This window comes from Mauremys mutica, chromosome 7 (genome assembly GCF_020497125.1).
Source record: "Mauremys mutica isolate MM-2020 ecotype Southern chromosome 7, ASM2049712v1, whole genome shotgun sequence".
NCBI classification, from domain to species: Eukaryota; Metazoa; Chordata; order Testudines; family Geoemydidae; genus Mauremys; species Mauremys mutica.
The window spans coordinates 99,490,215-99,509,107 of NC_059078.1; the positions used below are offsets into that span (position 1 = coordinate 99,490,215).

General features: G+C 41.2%; 1 protein-coding gene across 7 annotated transcripts in view; it reads right to left on the reverse strand.

The window, feature by feature from the left end:
* Nucleotides 1-4,924: 4,924 nt before the first annotated feature.
* The window catches only part of BLNK (B cell linker), a 72,376-nt gene continuing 58,407 nt past the window's right edge, over nt 4,925-18,893 (reverse strand). For 6 of the 7 annotated variants that reach the window (XM_045023027.1, XM_045023022.1, XM_045023023.1 and 3 more), the window contains 7 exons: nt 18,685-18,727; nt 18,009-18,087; nt 17,680-17,711; nt 16,793-16,872; nt 9,877-9,960; nt 8,731-8,886; nt 4,925-5,060 (listed from right to left, as the gene is read on the reverse strand). In XM_045023027.1, coding sequence (XP_044878962.1) covers nt 4,941-5,060; nt 8,731-8,886; nt 9,877-9,960; nt 16,793-16,872; nt 17,680-17,711; nt 18,009-18,087; nt 18,685-18,727 — 594 coding nt within the window. In that variant the 3' untranslated portion in view covers nt 4,925-4,940. Of the gene's footprint in view, nt 5,061-8,730; nt 8,887-9,876; nt 9,961-16,792; nt 16,873-17,656; nt 17,712-18,008; nt 18,088-18,684; nt 18,728-18,893 lie in introns of all 7 variants that reach the window. The other variant, XM_045023025.1, reaches the window with a different exon arrangement.

Here is an 18,893-nt window from a genome sequence, read left to right on the forward strand (position 1 = left end):
GCACCATCCAGAATTATATGGATGCAGTGATTGACTGTTGTAATATGGTATCACTCCAAATTTTTGGGGGAACTATATTTATACACACACATTGTCTGTATACATTTTTCATAAGTATTGTGTGGCTGATAGTCTGGAAAATATCAGCTTCTTCAGAGTTAAAGCATTCAGTGTGCATCTTTGTGTTACAGATGAAGGATCCTGTTAAGAGGTATTAAGAGGTACATAAAGTGCATTTGTAAATATCTTTCTGAAAACCTACTGGCAAGGGTTGCAGCCACACAGTTACCAAATTTCATTGATTTAAAAAAAAATGTTGGTTCATATGGAAACACTTTTTAGAATTGGTTATTGCTAACATCAAAGTAAAGATCATATAAATAGACCACACACCAGAATCTTTTTATTAAACATAGCTGCAGTTGGTAGTGCTGCCTGCTGTTGAGGTTGTCTGACATTTCCCATTATAAGACCTTGTCTTTAGTTGCTTATTATTTTGCCAAACTTTTAACTGTTTGGGTTGAAATTTTGCATGCTGGGTTTCTACTTCAGGCTGTTCTTGAAAGTTCCAGCAAAAATTGTTCAGCCACTTCCAAAAACAACATTTGGGGAAAATAGTTTAGTTGTGCTCTAGTGCCTTTATATGTGGGAGCAGGGATTTGAAATTTGGCAGGGGCATGGCACGGTCTTTGTGTCAGATTTGTGCCTTTTTCTCTTCTTGTGAAAAACCACCCAAATTTGGCCAAATTTTAAGCCTTTGAAAGATCTTTGTTCATTCACGTGGCATAAATACTTGAAGTTGAGCAACAAAATTGAGGATTTTGGTCTCCACTGAGTATGCTACAGTCTGGAGTGCAGGGACTGAGCAGGAATTTCCATGCAGGTTGCTGTGGTATTAGGCACAGGAACTGAGAGTTGGAAGATTCCACCCAGCCCAGTATCCTGTCTTCAGATAATGGCCGGTGCCAGATGCTTTAGAGGGAATGAACAGAAGAGCAGAATTTATCAAGTAATCCATCCCATTGTCCAGTCCTGGCATTTCTGCTGGTGCCTAGGTAGTGTGAAAGAGCAACAGCCTGATTTGATTGCAGTGGGGACAAGAACCAGGCTGACAGCAACTGTGGGAGTAGAATGGGACAAGGAGCATGGGAAGGGGAAATCGGCACAATGGAAAATGAGAACAGGTGGAGGAGGAAGACTGAGGTTGGATGAGAGGCCTGGAGTCTGGGACTGGCTGCACAAGGAAATGGGTGGGGATACTGGGACTGTGAGCTGTGTTGGAAGGAAAATTGGTACTTAGGGAGCATGTTGGAGAAGAATGGGACTAGGATGAGGAGGCTGGCTGGGGAGAGATGGGACTGAGACAGGAGCAGAAGGGACCATGTATTTTTTTTTTGGTGGAGGAGGAAGGAACAGGGGCTGATTGGTCTGTGTCTACTAGAGCACACTTCCTTCCAGAACCTGGAATTGAATTCAAGATTTCAATCATTCCTCTGCTGTCAGCAAAAATCTGTGGAAATGCACCGGCAAAGTGTCTTCCCCTCTAGTGGCTGGTCCATATTGAGGATGACAACCTACTGCTGCTATCAGTTAGTCTGTTAACTCAAAGGCAGAGTTCTGTGCTGTGGCTCCATATAGGTGTCAATATGATGCCACGATAGAATTCTTTTTTCCAATTTTTTCCAATTCTTAAAAACCTAGTTTTTTTGTGTAATATCCTATGTTAAAAGAACATGAATAAAGTTGCAAAGTCAAGCACTTAAAAGTTGGGAAATGTCAGAAGTAAGGTTACCTGTGCAACCTTAATTTTAAGGTAATAATTGGAGATATACCAATCTCCTAGAACTGGAAGGGACCTTGAAAGGTCATTGAGTCCAGCCCTCTGCCTTCACTAGCAGGACCAATTTTTGCCCCCAATCCCTAAGTGGCCCCCTCAAGGATTGAACTCATAACCCTGGGTTTAGCAGGCCAATGCTCAAACCACTGAGCTATCCTTCCTCCCTGATGCATGCATATGTATTATAAGTCTAATTACATGACCACATACTTTTTTTTCCCCCACAGGACCCCCTTTTCATTCAGTGGGTTAGAGGTATGGTACTCTAGGGATAATCAGTGTTGCGTAGTAAAGGGGGCTGTTGTTTGTAGGACCTGTTTTATTTGTTGCAGAAGTTGGAAGTTGTGTAGTGAGTGAGGTAGAAGATTGCAAGAAGAGAAAAGATGGTCTCATGGTTTAGACAGTTGAGTGCTGTCCTGGAGAACTGGATTCTATCCCTGCCTCTGCCACAGAGTTCCTCTGTGATGCTGGGCAAGTCACTTAAACCAGAATTTCACAGGTGGTCACTAATTGTGTGTTCACTGTTTTCTGAGTGTCTGACTTGATAACCTGGAGTCTGTTACAGAAGTGCTGAGCACTTACAGTGGGAACTATAATCGGGGGAGCTGTGCTTTGAACATATGAAGTGCTATATAATAAAAAATTTAAAGTAAGGTCCTAGGAGTTGCACATTGGGCACCAAAAATTATTGGAGCCTTTTGACCTTAACCTCTTTGTCTCTGTTCCCCATCTGTAAAATGGGGATAATACCACTGTTCACTTTGTGAATGCTTCTCGTATATTCATTTATTTTCACAACAATCAGATACTATAGTGATGAGCATCATAGAAAAGCCCGTGAGGAAATAATTCTCTTTTCAGAGTAGGTTTGAATATTATGCAGTAAATAAGGTATGGGGCCATATATAGAAAACAAAATACTGAATAGCTACTCAAGTGAGCACACACCATCCTGTGTACTGAATGAAGTGGTGGTTGTGTAGAAAAATAGTAGTTGATCATGTAATTAAAGACTATATCATAATGCATGTGCACAAGTATGCCAAATTAAGGTTGCACAGAGCCTAATGTTGACATTTCCTAATGTCTGAGTGCTTAGTAACGTTAACATTCTTAATGTAATTTGCATATAGTGTGTATATGTATATAAAGAGACAGACATTAAAATTTTAGCACACTTATTGGGAGTGGATGGTAATTGTTTACAGGTATGGGGCTAGCATTTCTCCTGTTATGAAAATCTGGAGAATAACTAAATGCTTTGGGCTAAAATATTAACAGCGCTGTGCTCCTGCCATTCCAGATGTGCAAAGTGACCTTAGTGGGCCTAGAATTTGGCCCATTGTGTATTCTTTGTTACAATAGCAATACACAAAGTATAACAAACAACTTCTGTAACAAGTTTTAGTATCGCTTTGTTCCAGAGCTATTGTGACATCAGCACCCAGTTTTTCTGACTTTTTACAACTTGCCTACTAGGGGTGGTTTTAGAGACAGAAAGAAATGTAGTTTTGTCTCAGCTTTTGAATTTTGAGAATGTGAGCTCCCATGTCTTTCAAAGAACAGTACTGGCAGGAATAAATTACACTACTTGGTCATTATGCTGCAATTTTAGTACCAGGCAGACATCAAGTACTCTAATTCTTGCATGTTAATATGAATAAGTAAGTGAGATCGTTCCGCATCATCGCCAAGCTCTGGAATTAAAAGCAGGTTGAGTACTACATTTTGTCTTCCTTACAATTAAGCCTTACTTTTAGCCCTAAAATTATTGTTCACTGATTCAACATTTATCTATGCATTAATTATTCTTAAAGTCAACTGGAGTACTTTTTTTGTATTGCATTGTAATATGGAAGATATCTGAACAAATAATTACTATGTCCTCAGCTGTCAGACTAAAAACAACTTAATATATTTAGAACCCACTTGACTTGGTATCTGATGAAAACAGTTGACATATTTCCTAGTCATGTCATGACTGGGAGCTTGAACTCATAACTTGGCTAGATTAAAAAAATCATGGACTCAATAGAGATACTTATTTTACTCATGACAACAGTCTGTAACCCACTAACCCTCCTTTGTCCTATGACTGCAGAGCTGTTAATTGCCCACTTCATCTTAAAGGATCTCTTGCAACAGCTGTTTATCCCTTACGCTAAAAAAAATCTGTCCCACCTTGTTTTTAGCTGGGACGCTGATTATCTTTTCCAGACCTGAAGAAGAGCTCGGTGTAGCTTGGAAGCTTGTACCTTTCACCTAAAGAAGTTGGTCCAATAAACAATATTACCTCACCCACCTTGTCTCTTTTATCTACTAATGGCAGATGCTTGAATTGTACAGGTGGTGATCCTGGAACATGCCAACCTGCAGCATGGCACTGTAGTAATCCTGCCTCAATTTCCCTCTTGATTGCCCAAGAATGTAGTGTTTAAGTAATATTTAGCAATGAAGGAACCTGGTGTTCCTACATTAAGCACTAAATCCTACAGGTAACAATTTGCAGACAGGCATTTGAGAAAACTGTCTAGCCAAAAATATACATGGGAGAAAAAATACAGGCATATGAGCAAACTGTACATTGATATTTTTTGTAACAATAGAAGGTATGAAGCAGCTCATGGAAAGATAATATTCACACTAAGATAAACACAAGCTATACTAAAGTACTCTGACAGCAGTTAGAAGCACAACAATAAATATCAACCAGTAATATTACTGTACATTATTCATTTTACAGTATTTTTACATTTTATTTGCACATTTAAAAATACAACCAAAAACCTCATGAATCAGACATTCGGAGTAGAGCTCTAGGCAGTGCTAATCCATTCATATCTCGAAATCCCAGACATGGTATAAAATACTATCCTTGTCAGGTTGCATACAGCGGTCCATTTCTTAGTTACAGTCATTCTACTTTCAAGAACTCTGGATCTTGCAAAGGAATTGCTTTCTTGAAAACAGTGAGCTGTAGTAGATGTAGTTCTTCAAGCACTGAATTTTTAAAAAAATTTTTGTTTAAAATACTTGATCCAGAAACTTTGGGAAGTTGGAAAAATACATATAAAACTCTTGATCTTGTTACAGTTCAGTGTAATTATGAAACTCTAACAATATGTTTCAGTTTGGTGGAATCTTTTGTGTTGTTTTGGCTGTCGATTAAAACAAGGGGTGTATGCTGATGATTCTCTATTATTTCAGCAACACTTGTGAAGCGCTGGATTGAGAAAACAGAAATCAGTTAGAAGTCTCATAGATTACTTGGCTAACAAAATGAAAATCACAAGAATCACTACCTCATCTTCTTTCTCTCTGTCATGGTCATCTTTGGAACTACAGGATCTTCTGAGATCATGTTATCAAATAGGTGTGTCTCCCTTCCCCTGTGCCTAAGTATGTTGCCTCCACTGTGTACTTTGTGTCCTCTAACAGTAGAAGGAGGCAGTAGAATAGAGAAATTTGAACAAATATGTGGTAATGATAGTTATGTTTCGGTTCTCCTATTGCTCATTTTAGGAAGAAGGTTTTGGGACAGGCCACTAAGGCTGAGCTATTCAAAGGTGATGATCTAGGTGATCTGGAAGCTGGTTGCAGGAGCCAATCCCTAGCCAGTGTGTCAAATAATGCTCCAAACAGTAGTAAAATTTCATTCCCTTTACTTGAGGGTTGGTTTATTTCTCAAAATCAACAGTCCAACATAAATCAAATACATAAGCAAGGTGGTGTTGGTTGTCCCCTTTCCCAGAATCATAGACTATCAGGGTTGGAAGGGACCTTAGGAGATGATCTAGTCTAACCCCCCCTCAATGCAGGACTGCTCCCCAGACAGATTTTTGCCCCAGATTCCTAAATGGTCCCCTCAAGGATTGAGCTCACAACCCTGGATTTAGCAGACCAATGCTCAAAGCACTGAGCTATCCCTCCTGCAGGTCTCCCTGACCTCCTTGCCAGCCTTTTATCTGAAGAACAGGTGGTCTTCAGGCTATTATCTCATCTCTGGCCTGAAACCCATCCCCTGGGAGGCAGATAATGAAGCTCAGGTGGGGCTAAGCCTAATTCCCTCAAAGGGCCTCCTACCATGTGATAATGGTATTTGAACCTCCAAATCTCCATACTGCTTTAGAAATAGCCTGATTATCAATGTAGCATAACATTGACACAGTGAGGTCCTGCAGGGATCAGTTCTGGATCTGGTTCTGTTCAATATCTTCATCAATGATTTAGATAGTGGCATAGAGAATATACTTATAAAGTTTGTGGATGATACCAAGCTGGGAGGGGTTGCAAGTGCTGGAGGACAGGATTAAAATTCAAAATGATTTGGACAAACTGGAGAAATGGTCTGAAGTAAATAGGATGAAATTCAAAAGACAAATACAAAGTACTCCATTTAGAAAGGAACAATCAGCTGCACAAATACAAAATGGGAAATGACTGCCCAGGAAGGAGTACTGTGGAAAGGGATTTCGGGTCATAGTGGACCACAAGCTAAATATCAGTCAACAGTGTAACGGTGTTGCAAAAAAAGCGAACGTCATTCTGGTATGTATTAGCACACGGGTGGGCAAACTATGGCCTGCGGGCTGCATCCAGCCTGCCAGCTGTTTTAATCTGGCCCTCGAGCTCCAGCTGGTAAGTGAGGTCTGGGGCTTGCCCTGCTGCAGCTGGGGAGCAGGGTTGGGGCTGCTCCATGCGGCTTCCAGAAGCAGTGGCATGTCCCCTCTACAGCTCCTACGCGTAGGGTCAGTCGGGGGGGGCTCCACTCTGCATGCTGCGCCCACCCCAAGTACTGCCCCTGTAGCTCCCATGGGCCGGGAACCACAGCCACTGGGATCTGCCAGAGTGGCATCTGCGGATGGGGCAGTGCATAGCAGAGCTGCCTGGCTGCACCTCAGCGTAGGAGCTGGAGAGGGGACATGCTGCTGCTTCTGGGAGCCACTTCAGGTAAGCGCTACCCCGAACCTGCACTCCTGAGCCACCCCCTGGTGCCCCAACCCTCTGCCTCAGCCCTGATCCCCCTCCTGCCCTTTGATCCCCTCAGTCCCAGCCCAGAGCACCCTCCACCCCAAACCCCTTATCCCCAGCCCCACCCCAGAGCCTGCACTCCTAGCTGGAGCCCTTTCCCCTCCATATCCCAATGTCCTGCCCCAGTCCTGATCCCCCTCCCATCCTCTGAACCCCTTGGTCCTAGCCTCTAGCACCTTCCTACACCCCAAACCTCTCACCCCCAAGCCTGGAGCCCCCTCCTGCATCCAAACTCCTCATTTCTGGAGCCACCCCAGAGCCTTCACCCCCTCCCAAACCCCAACCCCAATTTTGTGAGCATTCATGGCCTGCCACACAATTTCTATACCTAGATGTGGCCCTCGGGCAAAAAGTTTTAGCGGGAGTGTTGTAAGCAAGACATGAGAAGTAATTCTTTCACTCTACTCCATGCTGATTAGGCCTCAACTGGAGTATTGTGTTCAGTTGTGGGCTCCACATTTCAGGAAAGATGTGGGCAAATTGGAGAGAGACCAGAGAAAAGCAACATAAATGATTAAAGGTCTAGAAAACATGACTTATGAGGGGAGATTGAAAAAATGGGGTTTAGTCTGAAAAAGAGAAGACTGGAAGGGGACACGATAGCAATTTTTAAGTATGTAAAAGGTTGTTACAAGGAGGAGGAAGAAAAATTTTTTTTCTTGATCTCTCAGGATAGGACAAGAAGCAATGGGCTTAAATTGCAGCAAGGGAGGTTTAGGTTGTACATTAGGAACAACTTCCTAACTGTCAGGGTGGTTAAGCACTGGAATAAATTGCCTAGGGAGGTTGTGGAGTCTCTGTCATGGGAGATTTTTAAGAGCAGGTTAGACAAACTCCTGTCAGGAATGGTCTAAGTAATTAGTCCTGCCACGCGTGCAGGGGACTGGACCAGATGACCTCTTGAGGTCCTTTCCAGGTCTACGATTCTATGATTACACTCCAGAAGAGTTTTAACAGTTATGCAAATGCAACCCAAGATATCAACTCTCTTTTTGGTAAGTGGTGGGGAGACAGAGGGAGCAGTTCAGAATAATTTTCTCCCTAAGTATTTAAATGTAACTGTTCTTTTTTCAAAGATCCCATTGAGTTCAATGGGAGCTGTTGCATGAAGGATGGTTAGAAGATTGGTTTTCAAGAAAGGATGGAGAATTTACACTTAGTAAGAGAAGTTCTGATCCTGATGACTGTCCAAAATGATAAAATATATTTGTATATTTTAAACTAATCTGTGACTTTGAAGTCCCAATTTGCAGTAACCTAAGTTGCCTTCTGAGGTGGATTTAAAGCAGTGGTTCTCAATCGGGGTACACAGAGGTCTCCAAGGGATACATCAGCTCATCTAGATATTTGCCTAGTTTTTACAACAGGATACATAAAAAGCACTAGCGAAGTCAGTACAGACTAAAATGTCCTACAGACAATGACTTGTTTATACTGCTCTATATACTATACACTGAAATGTAAGACTATGTTCCAGTTGATTTATTTTATAATTATTTGGTATAAATGAGAAAATAAGCAATTTTTTTCAGTAATAATGTGCTGTGACACTTTTGAATTTGTATGCCATCTGATTTTGTAAGCAAGTAGTTTTTAAGTGAGGTGAAACTTGGGGGGTACACAGGACAAATCAGACTCCTGAAAGGGGTATGGTAGTCTGGAAAGTTGAGAGCCACTGATTTAAAGTACCTTATTTTATATTTGTTTCTTTGGATTTTTCAGTCTGAAGGATAAATCAATTATTTGATGAGGTATATTTTTATCTTGGTGAATGAAGATTTACATCCTAACAATGTAATTAAAATAGACCCCTTCATTTTTACTTATTAGGGCATAAAATTGAAAAAGGAAAAATCACTCACCTCCTCGCCAGTTTTTTCTCTGCCCAGTGCATATCGTTTAGTTGATTCAATAAATCGTACAGGGATATTATACACTTTTTTGTTGTAAAACACAACCAGTGTGTACGGCTGCTTTGAATCTTGACCAGAACTCTTCCTTATCAGAAAAGATCCATCCTATATCAAGGAAAGGAAATGCAATAATATTTTATTAGTTTATTTTGTTGCTATCATTGAGGATGTATCAAAATTCACTGGGAGAAATGGGGGAGTTTCCCCCCAATATTAGCTTATACAGGTGTCGTTTAGTAGCAGGTAATAACAGCTTCCTGGGGATCACAGGACATTAGGAAGTGAAGACTGTACAAGCTGCCACTAGTGGCAGTAGGTAGGCAAGGAAGGAGAGAGAACCTGAGCAGATGAAATGCTCTCAACAGCTTTACAAAAGCAGCAAACGAACACTGAGAGCCAGTGTTGGGGTTACCCTAATGCTCCCTAGCCAGCGATATCCTATCCTAAAGATTACCCCACTCTTCTGTCCCTCTGTCCCATGTGGTGGAGCCATAAAAAAAGAAATATTTGTTGGGGGAAAGAAAGTCTGAAAGACTGTGCCTTTACCTGGCACATAGGGTGCTGCCCTAAGTGTGATGCTCCCTGTGGCATTAGAGCTTTGTGCAGGCTGATCTAGTCTCAGTCAGGAAGTTCAGACAAAGGCTAAAGCCCAGGTCAGAGGGCTCAGTGGTGTGTGTGGGGGTTGTTAAGTTATCATTTTGAAATAAAGTGGTAGGACCAATTTTACAGATACCAGCATTTGAGTATGAGACAGTGGGCAGTGATGGAGCTTGTTTAGTATCTGTGGCCTGTTTCTTGCATTGTAAGGGATGTATCTGAGTTAATAGATCTTTTCCATCTCTAGCTGCTATAATGCTATTGCCTCCAGTGGGCCAAAAATCTGTACTGAGTTACACAGGTGCAACTTTAATTGGCTTTAGAGATCACCATTTCAACCAAATCTAAACTGTGTAGACACACTTCAGCCAACACTACTCTAACCTGTTCAGGGTGGGGCCCAAACTGTCTGGGAACAATTCAAGTTTTATTCCCCATTCCACGTGTCTAAAATGTTCTTAAAAGAGGCATACTGCAAATGGTAACTCCCTGCTTTACCTTATTTGATTTGTATAATGCATCTTCTGCAGTTTTTCGATCACAATAAGCTGCATACCATGCTTTATCATGAACACCAGCATCCTGTGAGAGAGATGGAGACCTTTGTCAATGCAGTGGAAAAGCCTGGTTTTCTTCTGTAACTTACAGCAAAATAGAATGATGGTTTCTTCATTGGATATTCTGTACTACACAGCTATAAGATAGGGATCATAAAATATGGACACATACTGTAGTGTATCCATTGCCAAATGATGATGATTATAGAGAACCATAAGTGGGCAGAACACTTTAGAAAACACATAGTTAAGACAGGCCTCTGTCAGGAGCTCATGGTCTTAACTGGACAGATGCAGTTCAAATGAAGGATGAGTTGAAACCAGTCAGTGAATGCTAAGAGAGGAGATCTTAAGGAGAGGTATCCATGTGGAGATGGAGGATAGTTGGCATTTGTATAGCAGAAGACTATTCCAGTGGAAAGAGAAGGGATTAAGAGAGAGACTTGTGAGTCATTTTAACTATTAATAATTAAATATAATTTTTTGCTGATATTTACATACTGATTTAACATATTTTTGTGTATTGCAGTGGGTGTTGGCCACAGGATGCCAGGTTTCTTTTACACCCTCCAGATCAAGCAAGTTGTATAATGTGGTGACTCCGCCCTACCTAAGGTTGTTCTCAGTTCTGAATATATCGCTGTGGGTTGGGTTAAACCCCATTTAAACTGTAATGACCTCCACCCCCTCATTTAAGATAGGTGAGTGAGACAGCTAAACAGCCCCACATGATGTCTGGTCTACACTACAGAGTTAGGGTGATGCAAGGCAGCTTACATCGACCTAACTATGTAAGTGTCTACACTAAATTTTCACTCCCGCTGATGTAACTGCTCTGCTACGCTGACTTAATAACTTGACTCCACCTCCAGGAGAGGCATAGAATCAATATTGATGTAATTAGGTTGAGGCAGTATCAGCGTAGCCACTGCGTTGCTTACATTGACTGGCTTTCAGAAGCTATCCGACAATGCCTCATGCTGACAGTACAAGTGCTCCTGGTGAGAATGCGCACTGCTGACACAAGAAGCAAAGTGTAGACACACACAAGTGATGTAATTAGTGCGGTGCTTATATGCCGACATAAGTTAGGTCAACTTAATTTTGTAGTGTAGACATGCCCTAAGACCAAGGGTATATGAACCTACCCAGTCATTTTGACCATGTGGGTAGAAGGCTCCATAGGTTATTGTCTTTGGGTACGGGGGGGGGTGTATGTGTGTGTAAGGCTATGTCTCATTGTGAATTAAGGGTGTGAATCCCAGCTCATGTAACATACTCACCAGCTCAATGAGACTGAGCACAAGTATAAATAGTAATGTAGCTGCAATAACACAGACTGCAACAGCGGCACAGCTTAGCCAAGTACATACCCGTGGGGCTCGGATAGGTTTGTACTTGACATGTGCTATTGCAGATCCACTACCATTTATACATGTGCTAGCTCAATGATAGCTTCTGAGAGTATGTGTATGCAAGCTGGGAATCATGCCCCTAGCTCGTAGTGTAGACTTAACCAGAGAGGTCGGGGGAGAGACAGAGAGTGTATGAGTGAGTAGAGAAGCAGGACAGAGAGGGCCTGAACAAGCACCTGGGAGCATTACACTGCAGAAAGCCTAGAGAGAAAGTTTTTAGTGCTGCGAGTGAGGACACTGTCTCCTGTTATGGGGTTCCTCCCATGTTTGGGGAAATAGAATTTTGTATGTTTTCTGTAAATAAGATTGCATCAGAGGTACCAGACTCCAACTTCCATTTCGCCTCCCAGCTGAAACAATCAGCAGGGACCCATATTTTCACTAGATGCTCAAAAAGAGGTAACAGTAACTTTAGCTTGTATGGGTGGAAACTTCACTCTGATTTCCCCTTTGCTCTATCAATTTCCCATGCTCCTCAAAGCAGCAGCCATTAATTCTATTCATACCACATTCTCCTCCAAACTGACAGAGTTTTCAAAACTGGTTAAAGCATCCTGCAAACTACACTCTCCCCATTTCTTTTCTTCCACTCCAGTTGGATTCTGTCATCCAGTGGATACTCCTAGATGCTAGAGGTGATGGCTGCTTTTATACCTCCAAACATTTCTCAGACAGCAGGACTGTGTATTGAACAAGCCGCCCTCCCCAGTGAGTACTGATAACTTTTGATTATTTATTGAAAGGATCCTTCTGCAGGAATCACAGTTCCTGGGGTCAGGCCCTGGATCTGCCATTGACTTGGCTATATAATCTTAGGCAAGCCACTAAACTTCTCTGCGTTAGTTCTCCCAGTTATAAATGGGTACAATACTTTTCTAATTCTTGGAGTGTTGTGAGACTTATTTATTAATATCTGTGAAATGTTTTGAAACCTCAGTTTATAAGGGCAGAGTGTTATCATTAAAAGCTGGGATCTTCTGTATAGAAAAATAGTAAGGACAAAAATGTCAAAATCACCTAATTCCCATTTTCCAAAATTACTTGGTCCTTTAGGCGCCTAAGTCACTCAGGTGCTTTAGAAAAAATTACCTTAATTGCGTATCTGGAAGCACATATTTTTGCTCAGATTTATTTTCCTGTAATTCAGAGGGGAGATTAAATTTTTTCTTGCAGTTGGGGAACAGTGGTACTTACTGTACAGGAAGGGGAATTATTGTAATATTTTAAAAATGTGCTTTATTTTATTCTATCATATGATGATATGCGGTACATAACGTACACACAGATGGACTGAGATGCAAGGGTCCGCCAGACCCGCTGACCCTTCACTAGAAACATGCATTTTATTAAACAAAAGAGTACTGTCCTAAGGGAAGAGTCATGAGTGGGGGAAATAACCAGGACTTCAGGAACCCCAGACTGTATGGGTCTGAATAGCATTGGCATTAAAGTGGTTTCAATCATTTAATTAGAACCAGGTAAAAAGTAAAACAAACTAAAACTAGGACCTCTGAAAAGATCTGAAACCTTCAAGGCAGCCTCTGTCTGTAAAGGACTGGATTAGGGTACTAAGGTGTAGCAGCAAAGACAACAGGAATAAAACACGGCCTCTTCATATATGTGAGAGCTTACGGTCAAAGTATGGCTGAAGTGAGCTAAAATTTGTTATAGAGCTAGTACTTAGGCTGAAAGAGAGAGCTCAGCACATCCTTGACTCTCAGCACTTCTCTGCTATCTTTGACCTTCCCCCACATGTCCCTGGAAGAAAAGAAAGAGGGCTGGCCTAAATACTACAGTCAAAATACTTTCTCCCTAACTGCTCCAGATTTTGGGGAAGTGAATCTTTATTCTATCTTTTATTTTTATTTTTAAAAGGAGAGATTGTTACTCAATTCTTTGTGGTAGGGTGTTTCCAGAGTGAAGCTTCCTTTTGATAATGAGTTATTATTTTTAAGGGTTGCTTGTGCTAACTGTTGATTGGGAATTTCTGCCTCCAAATATGTCTAAAATAGTTATTTATCTCCCCCCCTGGAAGTAACAATTATTCTTGACTGCCTTTCATTCTCTATAGATGATAGTTCTAATCCATCTAACTTCTTATAATGCATCCATCATTTTGCTATAAATGCCATTACCCTGGGCCCTATGTGTTAAAAGCCTCTCCCATTTCCCTATAAAAGCGGTTAATGCAGGAGTGCAAGTATATTTGCAAGACATCAGTTGTATTTGTATGTGTGAGCAGAATCAAAAGTGAAATATAGGATGACAGAATCTGGATATAAGTCCGTAATGACTTACTGGACTCCAGATTGCCACTGGCTCTGAAAGCATTCAATGGTTAGGCATATGGAGTTGTACAGAATGAAGTAAGGGAAGATGCAGGTAAGCTTAGCAAATCTTAATGTTTTCACTATACTTCCTGTAGCTCTCCCATCACACAATCCCAAGAGGGTTTTTTTTATTCCTTCCTATTGGATTTTCATAAAAAAAATAAAGTGGGAGAATGATCTGGGGCTTTTTTTTCCCTTTAAGGGTGTGTATGCAGACTTGTGAGTTTATAGTTTGTATGTCAAGTGGCTGCTAAGTTAGCAATTATTACTGCGAACAGCTGGAATTGTCACAATAAATGTTCATTGTATAGTTAGTGCTGTTCTGTGGGTGTCATGCATACAACCTCTTCATAAGACTCTTTATAGAATTTGCTAGAATATACCCTGTGTGACGAAGTGGGACTGTTCTTAATGTTTCCTCTGAATACTGTGTGGGTTCCTCAGTTTCCCCATGCATTTCTTAAGTCTCTAGGGGGTGAGAGTGTTGCAGAGCAAAGGGCCAGTGCACATAAATGGCTGACACTCTATCACCTGGCAACTAATGGCCGGGGCCCTTCCCCCCAGCAAGGCGATAGCTAAAGGTGCTGGAAAACAAAGAGATCAGGTGACCTCCTGGCCCGGGAAAGGAACAAAGCCCAGAGGAAGAGGGGCTGGAGGGTGCATCAGTTTGGAGCTAGCTGGGGACCAGGAGTGAATGCAGATGTGGGTGTCTGGCTTGCTGCCCCCAGGATGGACCTGGCTGAGGGGTCCTGTTCTCTGTACCTACAAGCTCTGTTTTAGACCATGTTCCTGTTATCTAATAAACCTCTGTTTTACTGGCTGGCTAAGAGTCATGTCTGACTGCGAAGTGGGGGTGCAGGACCCTGTGGCTTCTCCAGGACCCCACCAGGGCAGACTCGCTGTGGGAAGCGCACGGAGAGGCAGAGGATGCTGAATGCTCCAAAGGTCAGACCCAGGAAGGTGGAAGCCATGTGAGCTTCTTGCCCTGAAGACAGTTTGCTCACCAGAGTCCTGACTGGTTTTGTAGGGAGCAGTTCCAGAGCATCACCCAGGAACTCCGTGCCACCCTGTCTTCATTTTAAATTTAACCTTCATCATTTCTGAGTTCCATGAGTGTACATATGATGTCACTTTTTCTTGAGGGAAGGAGTATGTCATTTTATTTTCATACATCATCTTAACTGCATTACAATAAAGTTGTTGCTTTCACAGGAAGGTTTAACAACAACCCACCCCTCTCCTCTTTACAGTGCAAGGGGTCCACGAGTCCTTCAAACATAATACAGTGTGACTGGAACTGTTATGTTAACTGTAATGGAGCAGGGGGAGCAATGGCAAATCTGGAATGCTCTCGTACTGTGGTGATTAGCGCTGTATAAAAACCTATATAGAATAGACAAAAACAGCTTCTCCCTGAAACCTTCCTTCTTCCTTCTGTCACAAACTGTTGGGAATAACCTAGCTGAACAGAGAGCTCATGCCAGCTGTGCAGTCAACCATTTAATGAAGGTGTTGCCTTCATGAACCAAACAAACTCAAAGAGCACCTATGCTGTACAGTTTGCTGCAGCAAATGATAATGCCAGTGTAAATTATAATTTTGGGGAAAATATCATTGATTTCATCAGCAATGTTTCACTTTTTCTGGTGAAATGGATCTTTTAGTCAGTCAATCTTCTGGTTTTGTCCATAGCTGCTATATTAAAAGCTCCAAATATAATTGTTACAAGCTGTTTGCTTTTGTATCTGCTGGATTATTTTTATGAAAAAAGATTTTTCATAATATCCACTATGACCGACTGTTAAAATTGTTCCACAATTGCAAGTTCTTTGTGTTCCCCTTGCTGCTGTATTATCTTTGTCATATCAGCCTTTAGAACATTTAGTGTTACTGGTTCTGCAATAATAGAGCCTTTGTTCGGCCCTCAACAGAACTATTTCTACTTCGTTTGTGATTACTAGACAGGATGACTTCCTGCATTCTGTCTTCTGCCATCTTCCAAAGGGAGACGGAAGGGGACATATTGAAATAAAAGTAGCCATATTTTCTTAGATTTTTTCAAACCTGTTATGTTGAAATACAAAATAGAAAAAGTTTTCCAGTTATTCACAAAGATAACTTGGCACTAATTCCAAAAGGGGTTTATAGTGAAAGGAAATCTGTTTTAGGGAGCAGCAGGGCGCAAGGCTGATGGGGAGGGACTAAGATTATTTGTCAGGTGGAAGGATCGTAGTTTTCATAGAGAAGGGTGTGGGCAACCAGTGGCCTCTCACTTAGTCTCTTAGATCCCATCTCTGCTGACGAACCAAACTGCATTAAACAGGGCAATGTTTTTAAATATGACTCTGTCTTGTGCATTCCTGTGCTGCTGTGTTGTACTATCTCTGGCAGACTCATGCTCCAACAAGGCTGGAGGATCTCTACCTAGCATGGTTCACAAGTGTGTGTTCCCACTAGTGTATTCTTGGATCTCTCATTATTTATCCACTGACACAACAACTGCAGACAGTTTGCACGGCTTTGGACTAAACATGTGGACACATACTTTCAGAAAGGCTAGTGAGCAGCTGAGTTCAGCTATGAAATACAAAAAGGAAAAGGGCAATGAAGTGCACTCTATATCTATCTGCACCCAGGACTGGGCTAAATATACCAATAAGGCATTTTCTGTTTGCATCAAACAATCCCATAGCGAGTAAAGTGAAGACCTGAAACAGAAGTTTGACTACGCTGCTTTTCAGTTCTTGTTTACATTGCACAAGAAAACTTTTCCTGCCTAGGTTTTGTATAACTCTATCTAATCGTAATTCTACAGTTTAGCATGGCTTTAACATCCTGTGTGTTCCACCTATTTTGAGCTGGAACTGGGCAACTAGATGACTTATACCCTGACAAAAGATTTCACTGTAGATAGGGCCAAAGTTGTTATCATAAGGAAGGAAATGGACCACAAGCACCCTCAGCACAGGATTATGCTTTCTTGGAGAGTAGATGGTGTGAAGAAGTGTAGGATCAGAGAGCCAGGGGTCTCTCTGTAAGACTCCTTTTACAACAGAACCTGATGGCACATGCTTCCTCATGTGTCTCTTTTAACCCTTAGCTAATTTCATACCTGGTCTGTAGTATCCAAACTAGCTGAAATGCTGCTGCGTGGAAGAGTGCCCATTGTGCGGTTTGCAGTGTCTAGCGGTTCTGGGAAGAACAAGGTGTAACACGTGTAAGTGTCCAATGTAACTATTCCTATTATTTTGTTGGGGGCAGAGGTAGGAGGAAACAATGATGCAATAGATTGTCACAACTCTGTTGGCTAAAGGAATAAGGAGAACAATCCATCCCACTTTAAGAGAGTGACCAATATCTTCATAAAAGTAAATTCTGGAGCCTATTAAAATTCTCTGGATAATTTATAACCATATAATGGAAATGCTGAAATCTTTCTGATATATATTATCATTTTATCTAATTTACAATTCTATCTGTGTAAAAATAATGAACTGCATATAAGAAATCTTGCCCTAAATCTGAAACTGTAAATTGAAATATTTCCAACTGCCTCTTAAAAGTATTATTTACAGCAGAATTTAAGCATTAGTCATAATGAAAGTATTCCATTTTTTTCTGTAGTGCAAGAACAAATGGCTGGATTCAATAAAAACGTCATCTGGCTTCCAAGTTGCAGACTGAACCAGCCCAGAAAAATGTTATATTTGGGGTCTTGTGTGGTATGGAAGCCAGATGGAATTTTATAGAATTCAGCCCAAACTGGCTTAGGTTTTGACTTTCAGAGGCACAAAGGGGAATTAGGTGCACAACTCCCATTGACTTTCCCAGTAAGTCCCACTGGTCTTCCTTAATTGTACTAATTAAGCTAATACCATACAACCAGCTGGGTATTTTAATCTCATGTGTTACAGAGACCAACATATTCAGAATCCAATGAATATATATGTGGCAATTGAAATAAACCCAGACTTACTATAAAAGATAAATTGTGCTTACTTGGTAGGGCTGGTGGCTTTTGAGGTAATGGCCTGAAATAAATATTTAGAGATTAGCGAAAGGTATGAGGATGTCTACCTAACACCTATGTTTGAATAACTGAGCATGTGTATGGAAGAAAGCAATAACAGAGTGTGTGTGGTGATGTATATGTTCCCCCATGAGGTTGAGGACTGAAGTAAAAGTCTCAGGAAATAAAACTTTAAAAGGGAAGTAAAAGCTGCAGAGAGAAGAATGCTTCCCTCTGAATCTCTCACATCATTTTGTTCAAACTTAGTAGCGAGTCTCGTGTCTATAGCTATAAGAAAGGAAATGAAACTAGCTTTTACTTTTGGGCTGTCGTTGGTAGGGGTGGAAGTGGGAGCTCTTGGTTGGGACCTCGTCGCCGTTCAGCGGCTGTAGGTTTCTCTGTAATATGGAAAAAATTGTAAATTCAGGATTAGCTTTAAAAATAATCACCCCAAGTGGGAGATGACAACTTTAATTCATTGTTTTAATTTGTAGAATAAACATTATTTAGACTGTGCCTTTTCTCTAACTCACACACTAAGTGAAATGCTCATGCACACTGGGCCATATTGTACCACAGATTTTCAGGCAGTGCTCTCTGTTGATTTAAACGGGGACTGTTTACAAATGAGTGGTGTGATATTGCCCCTTAATGCTAGTGAATTAAAGCACAGGACGTTTAACTAATAACAATAGCAAATGAAAAACTGAAACAAGGAGGGCCAGATTCCTCCACTCTTACTCACTTTCGGTGGCATTCTCCTCTGTCCTGGGGGCCCACTTATGTCCTCCAAATGGCTCTCTTGTGGTGTGACTTTCACCCTTTGAGTAGTCTATTACTCTGCCTACGACCCCACTGATTTCAATGGGACTGTTTGCGGAGAAAAATGCTACTCAGCGCAAGAAACGGGGGCAGATTCATGTTCTAAATCACTAAAAGCAAAAGTTCAGTTCTTGTGAACGTGAACTTTTTTCAGTGTAAGAGAAATAATTTACCTTCAGTAACACTTAAATTCTCTTTGTGTGGTAAACTTGGTTTCTATAATAAAACAAATGTCAATCAAAACATTTTGTATACTTAAATGACATCCAGTTAATATTTTGTAAAATAGACATTGCTGTAGAGGATCTTTGTTTCAGTATTATACAAAACTCCCCGATACCTGTAGTGGCGAACAATTGCATGTATATGTACAGCTCAAAAC